The sequence below is a fragment of the Physella acuta genome, unplaced genomic scaffold (assembly GCF_028476545.2).
Source record: "Physella acuta isolate Inbredline_101_S28 unplaced genomic scaffold, ASM2847654v3 ptg000820l, whole genome shotgun sequence".
Taxonomy (NCBI): Eukaryota; Metazoa; Mollusca; class Gastropoda; family Physidae; genus Physella; species Physella acuta.
Window position 1 is genome coordinate 622,684 of NW_026732338.1, and position 13,200 is coordinate 635,883.

Consider the following 13,200-nt stretch of genomic DNA (forward strand, 5'->3'; position numbering starts at 1 on the left):
TGCTTTATTGACGATTTTTACCTCCCCCCTCCCCTAAGTCACACATTGTCACAAAAAGCCAGACCCCCCTAAAATGACGTCACACCTCAGCCTACAGCCCCCCCCCCCTCCTCAAAATTGCAGTTGAATTTTTTTAAACATCGATATTTTTCCAAAATCTTAATGCCTTAATGCTTTTCCCTGATAAGCCATGTGTGCTATAAATGACATAACATAACATCGAGGTGAGAAATGTTGAGGGGAGAGCAGTGGGACTTTCCCCTTTGTTCTCCCTGATGGGCCCTGAGGGTATCACGGAGGTGAGAAATTTTCAGGGGAGGGCAGTGGTACTGACTACTCTTTGGTTTTATTGTGGGCTAAAAAAGGTGGGGCTGGCCATCATGAGGGTTGAACATCAGTATTAATGTGTCTGATCACTTCCCTTCTGGATTCTAAGGGTCTTAAATTGTATAACATGCTACCCAGATTGCCTGAGCGCTAAGAACAGCAGTGGTTATTACCCATGAATTATATTAGCCGTTGTAGTGTGGGTTTTGTAGGAGTTAAGTGGTCTCACGTTTGCTACAGTAGTGTGGTTGTACTAGATCTATTGCTACTAAATCTTGTACTTAACAGAGAATCTATAATCTACATTAACCAGATTAGATAACCTATAATATACCTACTTAAACTCTAAACGCAAACAGTATAACTAACAGAATATTTATTTAGAAATTTCGGCTAAATATTTATATTAGCCACGAAACTGTCAATAACAGTATAAGGATCTTCAATTTCAAGTTTTTTAACGTATTTTTCCTTTTCCGCGGGGGCGGTTCTTTACATACAGTGAACGCGTCCAGCGCTGGTGAACAGCTGATTGTGTTTACGTCCGGTGTACACCACCGTGGCGGCGGACGCAGGTATCACGTGATTTAGGTCACGTGTTTGCAAGGACTCTATAACTTGAGTACTATTTTAGATAGATAAATGAAATTTCACATGTAAGTAAAAGATCTAATTCTCTACCTACTGTTAAATTTTGAGTAATTTCCGTTGACCGGAAGTAGTAATTTACGCTACTTCCGATTTCTCAAAAAACTAATGTAAATTTTTAAAGTACTAATAATATTGCGCACTATTATGCACTTTTTTTTATTTGGCGTTAACTTGGTGTGCAATTCTTTTGTCTACTAGATTTTATTCTATTTTTAAAACTTTAAGTATTCAAAATGGATTAAAAATCATGTCTATAGCCCGAGTTCCCATCCCCTGTTGTTTTATATAAGAATATTCGAGAAAGTTTAGGGGAGTTCACTCCCGGTTTATTTTTTACATTTTTTTCTCTCCACAGAACATTGAATCACCATTTAATTACACATTTACATTTCCAGGTTCAAAAAAATATTGAAATTAGACTTTTTAAAAAAATTATGTATAGGCCTAAGTAAACTATCTTTAATGAATGAAAGTAAATGTCAGAAATAAGTATTACTATTTGTGAATCTGTACCAGTCGTCACAAGCCCATCATGAAACCTTTAATACTTAAAATAAGCGAAAATGGCAAGGTAAAATGACGCATAAAAAAGAAAAATGATTTTTGGAGAAAAAATATTTTCAGTTCGGATTTTGTAGCGCTATATATAGATTCTTATACGGTACAAAAAGCGACATAAAACCTAAATACAAAAACAATTTTTAAAAATGTAGCTTTTAAACATATTTACCTTGCTCACGTGCAATTTTTCAACAATAAAAATGCTCACGTGCAATTTTTCAACAACAAAAATGTTCACGTGCAATTTTTCAACAAGAAAAATGACTTACGAGCCATAAGCAAAACATTCTAATCTGATGTCTTGTCCTGCCAGTGCTGGGTTCGGGAAGACACCAATAAAATCATTTTGTATGACAGGTCCCCAGTCAGCTTGGGCAGCTGTAGACAATTTACAGGGAAGTTATAAGTAGGCTATATATATATATATATATATATATATATATATATATATATATATATATATATATATATATATATATATATATATATATATATATGCGCCTGTGATAAACTGCTCGTATCGCTCTGTGCTTACTTTGGTCCTGGACAAGCAGAGGGATGGGTAAGCTGTTCCTGGATGGTGAACGGTTGCTGCCGATAGTGAACTGATTGACTCCAATCAAATTGACTGAAACCAGAAATTTTTTAGTTTATAATTCTAACATTCGTATCTTATGTGAAGTATGTCTCACAAAATAGAAATGGAGTCTGAGGTTCTTACCAACACACGTGTATTCAGCCTCGTCATTTCGTGTCACCTCTGAGAAGTAGAGTTTTCCATTTCTGGATATAAAAATGTAGGTTTGAAACTCCGTCCTGACGAACTGCTGGCTAGGGCCCTTGTACCAGTTGTAGCTGACAGCTTCAGAAAGTACAAACACCAAATTAAAGACCCAATATTTAATTACAGACACAATATTTAATTACAGACACAGTATTTAATTACAGACACAATATTTAATTACAGACACAATATTTAATTACAGACACAATATTTAATTACAGACACAATATTTAATTACAGACACAATATTTAATTACAGACACAATATTTAATTACAGACACAATATTTAATTACAGACACAATATTTAATTACAGACACAATATTTAATTACTGACTCAATATTTAATTACAGACACAATATTTAATTACAGACACAATATTTAATTACAGACACAATATTTAATTACAGACATAATATTTAATTACAGACACAATATTTAATTACAGACACAATATTTAATTACTGACTCAATATTTAATGACAGACCCAATATTTAATTACAGACACAATATTAATTACAGACACAATATTTTAATACAGACACAATATTACAGACACAATATTAATTGCAGACACAATATTTAATTAGACACTATTTAATTACAGACCCAATATTTAATTACAGACACAATATTTAATTACAGACACAATATTTAATTACAGACACAATATTTAATTATAGACTCAATATTTAATTACTGACTCAATATTTAATTTCAGACACAATATTTAATTACAGACACAATATTAATTACAGACACAATATTTAATTACAGACACAATATTTAATTACAGACACAATATTTAATTACTGACTCAATATTTAATTACAGACACAATATTTAATTACAGACACAATATTTAATTACAGACACAATATTTAATTACAGACACAATATTTAATTACAGACACAATATTTAATTACTGACTCAATATTTAATGACAGACCCAATATTTAATTACAGACACAATATTAATTACAGACACAATATTTTAATACAGACACAATATTACAGACACAATATTAATTGCAGACACAATATTTAATTAGACACTATTTAATTACAGACCCAATATTTAATTACAGACCCAATATTTAATTACAGACACAATATTTAATTACAGACACAATATTTAATTATAGACACAATATTTAATTACTGACTCAATATTTAATTTCAGACACAATATTTAATTACAGACACAATATTAATTACAGACACAATATTTAATTACAGACACAATATTTAATTACAGACACAATATTTAATTACTGACTCAATATTTAATTACAGACACAATATTTAATTACAGACACAATATTTAATTACAGACACAATATTTAATTACAGACACAATATTTAATTACAGACACAATATTTAATTACAGACACAATATTAATTACAGACACAATATTTAATTACAGACACAATATTTAATTACAGACACAATATTTAATTACAGACACAATATTTAATTAGACACTAATGCAAAACTTGGAGGCACGAATAAAACATTATAATCTAGCAAGAACTTAAACCTATAGTCTAATATATTAAAGTTCAAGTTTTAAAAGATAAAACACGGGCTCTCGTATTACTTTCAAATTTTCGATTTGCACCCCCCCCCCCTTCAAACTTTCGATTTGCATCCCCCCGCCTCCCTCAAGTTTTTCTTTAATTATTTTGCTATTTTTTGCCTTGGTGTCACCCCCCTAAATGGTGTCACCCGGTGCGGTCCGCACCCCCCCCCCCCTCGCTACGCCCTTGCCTGATATGTACTCAATGATTTTGAAAAGTTTGTACCTGGTATGTACTTAATGTTTTTGTAAGAGTTGTACCTGGCATGTACTCAATGTTTTTGTAAGAGTTGTACCTCGTATGTACTCAATGTTTTTGTAAGAGTTGTACCTGGAATGTACTCAATGTTTTTGTAAGAGTTAGAGCGACGTACCTGGTATGTACTTAATGTTTTTGTAAGAGTTGTACCTGGAATGTACTTAATGTTTTTGTAAGAGTTAGAGCGATGTACCTGGTATGTACTTAATGTTTTTGTAAGAGTTAGAGTGATGTACCTGGTATGTACTCAATGTTTTTTTAAGAGTTAGAGTGATGTACCTGGCATGTACTCTATGTTTTTGTAAGAGTTAGAGCGATATACCTGGCATGTACTCAATGTTTTTGTAAGAGTTAGAGCGATGTACCTGGTATGTACTCAATGTTTTTGTAAGAGTTAAGGTGATGTACCTGGCTTGTATCGAATCTTGCTGCACTCAACTGTGGCGCCTTCAAAAGCCTTCCCCCGTGTTCCAGCGTCTTGTACGTTATTGAACTCGCCGAGAACTGAGAAACAATTTTTGGAAGTAAATTTTAAAATCTATGCCATATATCTCAATTAATTGCTAGGCGCCATTTTATTTTTGATCTGGTTAATTGTATTATTACCGAGGTTAAACATCTAGTAGATAGCAACAACTCACATCCGAAAGCGATCTCAATCGTGTTGCTGATAATTTTTCCGAATTTGTTTTCAGCTGTACATCGATAGTTGTTGCCATCTAATCTTTCACTGGGTGACGATATGGTCAGTTTCCCGTTGGTCAGTGTGTACCTGCAGTCATACAATCAACTTTATGTACAATCAACGTTATGTATCTGTACTCAAACAATCAACTTTATGTACAATCAACTTTATGTAACTACAATCATTTAATTAACTTGACTACAAACAAACGTAAGTATAAACAATCCGACGTTGCAGTGTTATCTGGCACCAATTTGAAATCAAGTTTTATGGCTGTAACAACACAAACATGCCGTCATGTTTCTGTAGGTCATTTTTACTTTCTCGTATATACGAAGTATAGAGAAAGTATTGTAATCGTGCAAAAAAAATAATCGAGATTTACATCTCACTGATACGGAAAAACATAATTTTGCAATCTTGTCCGTATGTCTGTGTGTCTGTCTGTGTGTCTGTCTGTCTGTGTGTGTGTGTGTGTGTGTGTAAACACGATAACTTGAGTACCGTTACAGCTAGGTTGATGAAATTTCATATATAAGTATTTTATCAAAATCGTAGATCCTTATCAACTTTTGAGCGATTTCCGATAACCGGAAGTGGTACTTTTCCTACTTTGAAATTTTCAAAAGCCTATAACTTGAGTACTATTTCAGATAGATAAACGAAATTTCACATGTAAGTAAAAGATCTAATTCTCTACCTTCTGTTAAATTTTGAGTCATTTCCGTTGAACGGAAGTAGTAATTTACGCTACTTCCGATTTCTCAAAAAACTAATGTAAATTTTTAAAGTACTAATAATATTGCGCACTATTATGCACTTTTTTATTTAGCGTTCACTTGGTGTGCAATTCTTTTGTCTACGAGATTTTATTCTATTTTTAAAACTTTAAGTATTTAAAATGGATTAAAAATCATGTCTATAGCCCGAGTTCCCATCCCCTGTTATTTTATATAAAAATATTCGAGAAAGTTTAGGGGAGATCACTCCCGGTTTATTTTAATTTTGTGTTTGGGAAATTAACACCGAACATTCATATGCCTGCATCCAGAGAAAGAGAGAAAGAGAGAAGGAAAGATAGAGAGAAGGAAAGAAGGAGAAAGAAGGATATATATATATATATATATAGAGAGAGAGAGAGAGAGAGAGGAAGAGAAGGAAAGAGAGAGAAGGAGAGAGAGAGGGGAGAGAGAGAGAGGGTGGAATAAAGTGAGAGATAGAGAGAAGGAAAAAGAGAGAAGGGCCTCAAGTGTAAGCCACCTGCCTACCTGGGGTCCGTGTTTTCTGTGACCTCCTGGTCAAGGTTGGCTCCCCTAAACCACTTGTAGACAGGGAGCGGGTTGCCAGTGGCCAGACATTCGACAACCACATCCTCGACCTGGCTGACAACCACCACACTGTTTGGTTGCTCGATAAAAAATGGACCAGTTTCTAAATTTTTCATGTCGGCGCCTTCGATCCCGTAATCTACAAGAAACAGTGCACACGTCTATTTAAGTAGTTTCTAAAAACTCTGCTTATCATCCCACCCCCAACAGTTTTGGTGGGGAGGGAGAGCTAAAATAATTAAAAACAAATTGTTGATGTCATAAACGGATGACCACATATTTGATCTACTTGGTGAAAATCTAAGTTGACATCTAACCTAACTTAAGCATCGACGACAAACCAAACACGGCTATGAACTAGCCAGTAACAATCACCCAATCTTAGCCTTAATGTAACCCGACCACCCGACCATGGTTTCTTTCAGGCATCTCTCCGGGGGTGGGGGTCACAAAAAAAGTCCACCCCCACCCCACCCTCAGCCATCGGACGAAATAAAAAATATGTTATCCAAATAGAAAAGTATCGTGTCCGCCCGCCCCCCTCCAGAAATTTTACATGCTCCCCCGGAAGTTTCAAGTGCCTATCCCCCAAACCCAAACCTAGAGCTAACATTTAGCTCGAACCCAACCCCAGAGCTAACATTCAGCTCAAACCATACCCCAGAGCTAACATTCAGCTCAAACCATACCTTAGTATCAATGATAAAGCCTTTCCATGCGCATATATTATATTAAGTCCCCTTACCCCATAGCCTTTTATAAAGTCACTTTCATTGCTGAAATAATGTCAACATTGGAAGCAAACAACTCTAAAAGCGCGCACACCCCCATAAATACACATTTGATGATAGAGGGGAGGGGTCCTGTTGAACACGTAACTTACCAAAGCCTCGGCTAGAGAGGACAGTCCTGTAGGACACACGTAACTTACCAAAGCCTCGACTAGAGAGGACAGTCCTTTAGGACACACGTAACTTACCAAAGCCTCGACTAGAGAGGACAGTCCTGTAGGAAACACGTAACTTACCAAAGCCTCGACTAGAGAGGACAGTCCTGTAGGACACACGTAACTTACCAAAGCCTCGACTAGAGAGGACAGTCATGTAGGACACACGTAACTTACCAAAGCCTCGACTAGAGAGGACAGTCATGTAGGACACACGGAACTTACCAAAGCCTCGACTAGAGAGGACAGTCATGTAGGACACACGGAACTTACCAAAGCCTCGACTAGAGAGGACAGTCATGTAGGACACACGTAACTTACCAAAGCCTCGGTTAGAGAGAACGATCCTGTAAGCCTCCGCCCGTGGAATTTTACAGATGTAAGCCCTGGCCATTGTTCGGTTTGTAAACAACCACCCTGGACCAGTCGCTGTATATAGGAGAAAACATTTTCTTAAAAACGACATGTGTCATTTAACCACTCATCCCCATATTTAGTAGTTTATACATAGTTTAGTGGTCTATAAATGTCCCAGTAGTCTATACATGTCCCAGTAGTCTATACATGTCCCAGTAGTCTATGCATGTCCTATTAGTCTATACATGTCCCAGTAGTCTATACATGTCCCAGTAGTCTATACATGTCCCAGTAGTCTATACATGTCCCAGTAGTCTATACATGTCCCAGTAGTCTATACATGTCCCAGTAGTCTATGCATGTCCTATTAGTCTATACATGTCCCAGTAGTCTATACATGTCCCAGTAGTCTATGCATGTCCTATTAGTCTATACATGTCCCAGTAGTCTATGCATGTCCCAGTAGTCTATACATTTCCCAGTAGTCTATACATGTGCCAGTAGTCTATACATGTCCTAGTAATCTATACATATCCCAGTAGCCTATACATGTCCCAGTAGTCTATACATGTCCCAATAGTCTATAAATGTCCCAATAGTCTTTACATGTCCCATAGTCTATACATGTCCTAGTAGTCTATACATGTCTTAATAGTCTATACATGTCCAAGTAGTCTATACATGTCCCAGTAGTCTATACATGTCCCAGTAATCTATACATGTCCCAGTAGTCTATACATGTGCCAGTAGCCTACACATGTCCCAGTATTCTATACATATCCCAGTAGTCTATACATGTCCCAGTACCCTATACATGTCCCAGTAGTCTAGTCTATACATGTCCCAGCAGTCTATACATGTGCCAGTAGTCTATACATGTCCCAATAGTCTAGTCTATACATGTCCCAGTAGTCTATAGAGACAAGTAGTTACAACGTCATAATATTTTAAGACTTAAAAATCTCCTTGTTCGAGAGATCCAATAAACGCTGGGTTGCTTTATTTCTTATCCTGTTCAGTTTTATCTTCTCTATATGGTTTTACACAGGGATCACCTGTGATTCAAAACACGATTTCTGCTAAATATACCCATTTGCCCCAATGTCATGATCCAGTGATTGAGGATAACTTATCCCGGTACACAAAACACACGGACACAGACCACATACAGACACATGACATACAAGCCATAAACGGACACACAGACAACAAAATGACACCGGACACACGGACAACAAAATGACACCGGACACACGGACAACAAAATGTCACCGGACACACAGACAACAAAATGACACCGGACACACGGACAACAAAATGACACCGGACACACGGACAACAAAATGACACCGGACACACGGACAACAAAATGTCACCGGACACACGTACAACAAAATGACACCGGACACACGGACAACAAAATGTCACCGGACACACAGACAACAAAATGACACCGGACACACGGACAACAAAATGTCACCGGACACACAGATAACAAAATGACACCGGACACACGTACAACAAAATGACACCGGACACACGTACAACAAAATGACACCGGACACACGTACAACAAAATGACACCGGACACACGTACAACAAAATGACACCGGACACACGTACAACAAAATGACACCGGACACACGTACAACAAAATGTCACCGGACACACGTACAACAAAATGACACCGGACACACGTACAACAAAATGTCACCGGACACACGGACAACAAAATGTCACCGGACACACAGACCAACCACGGACACCCGACCTAAAACCAAACGAACCTCCTTGTGTGTAGATGATGACCCCTGAGTCAAGCGACATGTTCGGACGTTGCACCATTAGAGTGTCCAAGAGAGTTGTGTCTATAGCATTTCCTGTTGAATCCCAGACAAAAAATTTCTGTTTTGGCTGGGACGTATCTAAAATACCGCTGGTGTACCATTGGTGTCTGGTGAAATAAACAAATGCTCAGACACGAGGTTAGGAACACTAAACAAGAATTTAGGATAATGTTTAGAGGATAAAAATTTAGGATAATGTTTAGAGGATAAAAATTTCGGATAATATTTTGAGGATATAACGAATTGAGGATAATATAATTAAAATAAAACGGGCAGTGTTAGTATCCTCACAAATTAAAGACAAGTACGATGGACATTTCGACCCAAGGTCTTCCGATTGTAGGAAAAAAAGTCACAGGAAAAAAAAACACAGGAAAAAAAAACACAGAAAAAAAGTCACAGGAAAAAAAGTCACAGGAAAAAAAGTCACAGGAAAAAAAAGTCACAAATATATATTTGCTTGATATTTGGTAATACTTTTATGCATTAAATATTTAGTGAGTGCAAATTAACTTAGGATTATTTAAATTTAATGTAATGCGTGTAGGCTGTATACGCATAGTAATTTTTATAATTCATCTAAAAATATTTAGTAAGAAGTATGTAGATTGTAATTATTTTAAACTTAAGATTAGTAGCATTTAATAGAATGCTCCAATGTCCACGGTTTTCATCGTGTTTTTTTTTTAAAATACCAACATTAAATTACCGTGAAATGGTAAGTTCATCTGACTTGCTGTCCTCAACTCATGGCAACAATAGTTACGCTCAGTTCAACCACCTTTACTGCCCACATTTATCACGCTCATTACATAACTAAACTTAGGATCAAACAGAAAGCCGACAAGGTTCAAAGGCTGTCATTGACGCATAACGTCAACAACACAAAATATGTTCGGACAATGCCTACTGATGTGAGGCCGACCAGAGAATAGCCTACGGCAAAATTTGCTTAAATTTCTTTTATAAACTTTTCTACCGCGTATTTCACTAAATACGTAGCAAAAGTTGAGATTGTTGTGTAAATTATCTTAGAGTATTTTTTACTTACAATTGTTATAAACCATAATGCTTTTAACGTCTATAAATAATTTATGCTATCAAAAATACAACCCTCAACAATAAACATACAAAATTTTACAATTCCTAACAAATAAATCAAAATATTTCTAAAAAGGATTTTTGTGACTTTTTTTCTGTGACTTTATTTCTGTGACTTTTTTTCCGATAAAATTTTTCCACTGTGACTTTTTTTCTGTGACTTTTTTTCCTAGCAAAAACTGTGACTTTTTTTCTGTGTTTTTTTTTCCTGTGACTTTTTTTTCGTTTACCGGTCTTCCACAGCACACAACAGCGTGGCTAAGACCCGACAATAAGGCAGTAAGATAATTTTGAACTTAGCTTGACAGTGAAAACACGTCTTGTCTAAATGCCACAATATCCGAAAAAAAAAACGCGCGATGAAGGCAGATAAAGGACGTGGTGTAAGGAGGGAGGTATGGAAGTGGATTAGATGCACAGGATATTTCATCGAACCGTCCATTGTACCTGTAATTGTGTTCAATGTCTACTAACATTAGCAGTTTTATTACCATTTTTATTTATTTATAATTTACTAATACAGCTTTATTATTCGCTTCAGTAAAACATTTCTTAAGGATAATAACATCAGAGTTAGATGCAGTCTTTTTATTAAGAACCAGAATAAGTAAAATTGGTGTGACCTAGAGAATTGTAAACCCCCCCCCCCCCCCCTCTTCTATACCTACCTCCATCCTAGCACAGATGTCTGACTAGAGTGTACACCCCCCCCCCCTCCCAGACAACCGAGTTAATTCCAACCTTCACAATAAAACGATTGTTATCACCCGCCCCTCCCACCACCCCCAAACCCAACCACCCGTGGTGCTAATCCATGTCTTAACGTGTCTTACTGTTGCGGGTCGTTCTTCTGTAGCCAGCCCGAGATGAAAGAACTCTCTGCGGCCGTTTCAACACTCAGCACCCCGGCGCCATGTAGCTGTGAACAGTTAGCCGTGATCAGCCGGGTGTGTACAGATGTAAGCAACCGTAGCCGTTAGCACGGCTCATTACACATACATGCAATACAACACTTCTTACACGGTCTACACACAGGGTAAATATTGGTACACACTAAACGTTTGTGTCTTACAATATTGGTACACACTAAACGTTTGTGTCTTACAATATTGGTACACACTAAACGTTTGTGTCTTACAATATTGGTACACACTAAACGTTTGTGTCTTACAATATTGGTACACACTAAACGTTTGTGTCTTACAATATTGGTACACACTAAACGTTTGTGTCTTACAATATTGGTACACACTAAACGTTTGTGTCTTACAATATTGGTACACACTAAACGTTTGTGTCTTACAATATTGGTACACACTAAACGTTTGTGTCTTACAATATTGGTACACACTAAACGTTTGTGTCTTACAATATTGGTACACACTAAACGTTTGTGTCTTACAATATTGGTACACACTAAACGTTTGTGTCTTACAATATTGGTACACACTAAACGTTTGTGTCTTACAATATTGGTACACACTAAACGTTTGTGTCTTACAATATTGGTACACACTAAACGTTTGTGTCTTACAATATTGGTACACACTAAACGTTTGTGTCTTACAATATTGGTACACACTAAACGTTTGTGTCTTACAATATTGGTACACACTAAACGTTTGTGTCTTACAATATTAGGTGTGAAACAATTGGACACAACAATATCAGGTGTGAAACAATTGGACAAAACAATATTAGGTGTGAAACAATTGGACACAACAATATTAGGTGTGAAACAATTGGACAAAACAATATTAGGTGTGAAACAATTGGACACAACAATATTAGGTGTGAAACAATTGGACAAAACAATATTAGGTGTGAAACAATTGGACAAAACAATATTAGGTGTGAAACAATTGGACACAACAATATTAGGTGTGAAACAATTGGACACAACAATATTAGGTGTGAAACAATTGGACAAAACAATATTAGGTGTGAAACAATTGGGCTATATCATTATCACGAATCCCTCAATTAACCGTTGACTCGTTAGACTTGGACTTCCACTGTTGAAAGGCTAGAGTTGCTACATCTATTAAATACAGATAAATAAAAGTTGCTACATCTATTAAATACAGATAAATAAAAGTTGCTACATCTATTAAATACAGATATATGCTAGTTGGTACATTTATCAAATACAGATATATAAAAGTTGCTACACCTATTAAATGCAGATATATAAAAGTTGCTACATCTATCAAATGCAGATATATAAAAGTTGCTACATCTATCAAATGCAGATATATAAAAGTTGCTACATCTATCAAATGCAGATATATAAAAGTCGTTCCATCTATTAAATACAGATATGTAAAAGTGGGCTAATATTTAAAATAAAGAATGAGCTGTTGAGCCAGTTGAGACTTACATTACAAGTGTCCCTGGCACGGTCGTAGGTCGCCGGTGTGTCGCTCGCAAACTGGTAACAAAACACATCGTTGCTGACCCAATCCTCTGGACAATCTGTAATGTTACATCATTTTATGTAATGGCAACATCTTCATTTTATCTTATGGCAACATCATCATTTTTTCTAAAGACAACATCTTCATTTTTTCTAATGACAACATCATCATTTTTTCTAAGGACAACATAATTTTATGTAATGGCAACATCATCATTTTATCTAATGGCAACATCTTCATTTTTTCTAATGACAACATCATTTTATCTAATGGCAACATCATCATTTTATCTAATGGCAACATCTTCATTTTTTCTAAGGACAACATCATTTTATGTAATGGCAATATCTTCA

General features: G+C 36.1%; 1 protein-coding gene across 1 annotated transcript in view; it reads right to left on the minus strand.

Moving 5' to 3' along the window:
- The window catches only part of LOC131951663 (contactin), a 31,809-nt gene extending 18,909 nt beyond the window's left edge, over positions 1-12,900 (minus strand). Inside the window, exons 1-10 of the mRNA XM_059314012.1 lie at positions 12,811-12,900; positions 11,264-11,349; positions 9,270-9,436; positions 7,447-7,554; positions 6,120-6,318; positions 4,808-4,938; positions 4,575-4,670; positions 2,261-2,401; positions 2,075-2,167; positions 1,809-1,917 (exon numbers count right to left, since the gene is read on the minus strand). Of these exons, the coding sequence (XP_059169995.1) occupies positions 1,809-1,917; positions 2,075-2,167; positions 2,261-2,401; positions 4,575-4,670; positions 4,808-4,938; positions 6,120-6,318; positions 7,447-7,554; positions 9,270-9,327 (935 nt within the window). The 5' untranslated portion in view covers positions 9,328-9,436; positions 11,264-11,349; positions 12,811-12,900. The remainder of the gene's footprint in view (positions 1-1,808; positions 1,918-2,074; positions 2,168-2,260; positions 2,402-4,574; positions 4,671-4,807; positions 4,939-6,119; positions 6,319-7,446; positions 7,555-9,269; positions 9,437-11,263; positions 11,350-12,810) is intronic.
- Positions 12,901-13,200: the final 300 nt, after the last annotated feature.